We start from the raw sequence: 3256 nt of genomic DNA, 5'->3' as shown, positions 1-3256 counted from the left end.
ATGAAACAAACAAACCAACAAACATGTTTACTTCTTTTTGGGGGCTGCCTTTTTCGCCTTGGCTGTTTTGGGCTTTGTGGCTTTGGGCTTAGAAGTTTTTGTCTTCTTTGGGATCTTGGCAGCCTTTTTGGGGGTCACTGTTTTTTTGCCTTCTTCAGGCTCTTGTTGGCTTTCTTGGCAGCAGTGGGGGGCTTCTTCGCCTTCTTAGGAGATTTCTTGGTGGCGACAATAGGTTTCTTGGCCGCTACCTTCTTGGGCTTCTTAGCCACGGTGTTTTTTTTGGTGGCTGCCTTTTTGGCTTTGGGGGTGCAGCTTTCTCAGTGGGCTTCTGGCCTTCAGTCTGCTTCCTCTTCAGCTTGAAAGAGCCAGACGCACCGGCCCCTTTGGTCCGCACCAGAATGCCTTTCGCCACAAGTTTCCTGACAGTGATTTTGATGCGGTGGTTGTTGTTCTCCACATCATATCTAGTGGCCTGCAAAGCTTTCTTTAAGGTGGAGAGGGACACGCTGTTCCTCTCCTTCGACAAAGAAATCCCTTTGATGATGAGCTCGCCGATGCTCAGGCCTGATTTCTTGGTCCTTGAAGCTGCTTTCTTCTTGGGTGCTTTGGCTGGCATGGCAGTGGTAGGCGCGGGAGCAACTTCTGCCATCTGTCTCGGAGCTAAGTAGAGAAAGCAAGTGAAACGCTGTGTGTAAAATTTTGGAACCTCCCTCCCCTCAGCCGGGGGGGGCTGGTCTTAAAAGCGGTCATGAGAACGTTTTAGACTCAACCGCGCTGCCGCTGAGTGAGTGCGCTTCCATGAAAGGCTTGCAGTTGTGTTTTCTCATGGCATTTCTTGGTGAAAATAAGACTCCTAAGACAAGATCCAAAGCGATCAAGCACACATTTAGAGAAAAAGGCTTTTTCTTTTCTCCCGAACTCCAGCATGCCCAGGTACAGACACAGCATCTTGTGCAGTGGCCTAAAAGAGCAAGGCACGCCAGTGGCTCAAGCCAGCAGGCTATGCATTTTGTGTGATGCCGTGTGTAAAAACGGGCTAAAAAAAATGGTGTAGTCATATTAAGCACTGTGGGCCAAGTTGAAGGAGAGCCCTGTCAATGACCTTGATGTATTTCCACTGTCAGAGTGTAGTGTGTAGTTTTTGAAGCAGAGCCCCTTTTGTGCTGTGCAAAGCACAACTTTGGAGTGTGTGTCCACCTTTGTGTCAGGTGTGTGTGTGTCCATGTGGCTGAGTTGTTGTGTGTTGGATTTGGTAGAATTTGATGTGTTGATGTGAAAACTACTAGTACTACTAGTTTGTGCCCAAGCATGTGATTCCCGTGGTGTGATTCCCAACTTCTTTGCCATTGTCTGGCCTTCGACACTCATCTGGTGCTCAAACTCGGGATGGCTGTCACGGCCCCATCCTCTTCTGCTCCTGGTACTCCAGGTGTGCTTCTTTGCTGCCTGAGCAGCCTGCACCTTGTTGACACTGTCTTCTCCCTCATACAGCCCTAGGGCCTCAGTAGAACCCTAATGCTGTTTACCCTGACTGTGCTGTAGCCTTATGGCTATTTTATTCCACACTCCTGGAATCTTAGTTTTATGACCTCAACAGAGATAGAACCCTATTATGGAATCACTTTGTGCTGCTATAACCCTAACATGAAATACTTTGTGTTGCTTTAACCATAATACGAAATACTTTGTGCTGCTATAATCCTAATATGAATTGCTTTGTGTTGCAACAACCCTAATGTGAAATACTTTATGCTGTTATAATCCTAATATGAAACACTGTGTGTTGCTATAACCCTATTTTGAATCACTTTGTGCTGCTATAACTTTAAAATGAAATGCTTTTTGTTGCTATAACCCTAATATGAAATACTTTGTGTTGCTATAACCCTAATGTCTTATCTCATTAACTCTTGCTGCTTTATCCTGTTCTACACGGTCGCAGGCAAGCTGGAGCCTATCCCAGCTGACTATGGGCAAAAGTCACCAGGTCATCACAGGGCTGACACATAGACAACCATTCACACTCATGGTCAATTTAGAGTCACCAGTTAACCTAACCTGCATGTCTTTGGACTGTGGGGGAAACCGGAGGAAACCTACGCGGACACGGGGAGAACATGCAAACTCCACACAGAAAGCCCCTCGCCGGCCATGGGGCTCGAACCCGGACCTTCTTGCTGTGAGGCAACAGCGCTAACCACTACACCACCGTGCTGCCCACAACCCTAATGTGAAATACTTTATGCTGTTATAACCTTAATATAAGATGAAACACTTTGTTTTGCTATAACCCTATTTTGAATGACTTTGTGCTGCTACAGGAGTGTAGCTGGGGGGGGGGGGCTGTGACCCCCCCATCAGACCATACATTTTTTCAATAGACACATAAGAATATTGGAAAAGCGCCCACTGTAATTTTTCTAACATTTTTTTTTAAACTAGATTGTCACCTCAGCCTCATTAGGGTTTCTATAACCTTGTATGGACTTCCTGCTGTTTGGCCGTGAAAACCCAGTTTGTCAGAGTGTGTGCAGGAGAGGCGGATGTAAGTGCAGAAATGTTAAGTAATACACAGTGCAATATGAGCATAAAGTGTGTGAAACGCACACAACAGGCAAACAGTCCGAAACAGCAGGCATAGTCGTAATCGAGAGAAAGAGGCAGGAGGTCAATTGAGGCGTGGACAGAATATGAGAGGCAAAACTATACAAGATCAAGGGATGAGAAACAGGCGTTGAAAAACCAGGAGGTCAACAAGAACAGGGACAGGAAACAAGGCTCAGTAAGGCACACTAGATGCGGCTTAATGCTTTGCACCATCCTTGCATGGATGCAGTCCTTAAATAGCCCAAACATTGATTAAAGACAGCTGTTCTTTGTTAACGGCGTGCAGGCCGGAGCTCGTTAGGCACATGTGCAGCGAGGCGCGCCTTCAGGTGCACAAGCCAAGGCATGCAGAACTGACACAGTTCTGCACAAGCACAACATGATCGCACTAGAAAGCATGGTCAAGCTGCCAGTGTAGCTGCAGTCTTTTTAGTTGCGAATTACGAGTATTTCCTCTTGTGTTAATAAGTCGCCATGTCAAAACATGTGAAACTTTCCTCCTTCTTTTGACGTGAAGAGAGGTAAGCAATTTATTATATATTTTTTTCCATCAAAGTTGCATTTTGTGGCTTCGAAGCTAAGTTTTAGTGTGCCGTTTCTAGAATATAACATCAAGAAAATGTGGAAGAAACAGCAATAATGGAAGAAC

The 3256-nt window shown here is 45.9% G+C and overlaps 1 protein-coding gene across 1 annotated transcript; it reads right to left on the bottom strand.

The window, feature by feature from the left end:
• Nucleotides 1–244: 244 nt before the first annotated feature.
• Nucleotides 245–649, bottom strand: LOC132864574 (histone H1-like). The gene has a single exon (XM_060898004.1). The coding sequence runs from the start codon at nt 647–649 to the stop codon at nt 245–247; it is 405 nt and encodes a 134-aa protein (XP_060753987.1).
• Nucleotides 650–3256: the final 2607 nt, after the last annotated feature.

This window comes from Neoarius graeffei, chromosome 17, assembly GCF_027579695.1.
Source record: "Neoarius graeffei isolate fNeoGra1 chromosome 17, fNeoGra1.pri, whole genome shotgun sequence".
Classification (NCBI taxonomy): domain Eukaryota; kingdom Metazoa; phylum Chordata; class Actinopteri; order Siluriformes; family Ariidae; genus Neoarius; species Neoarius graeffei.
This window is presented reverse-complemented; position numbering and strand designations above follow the sequence as displayed.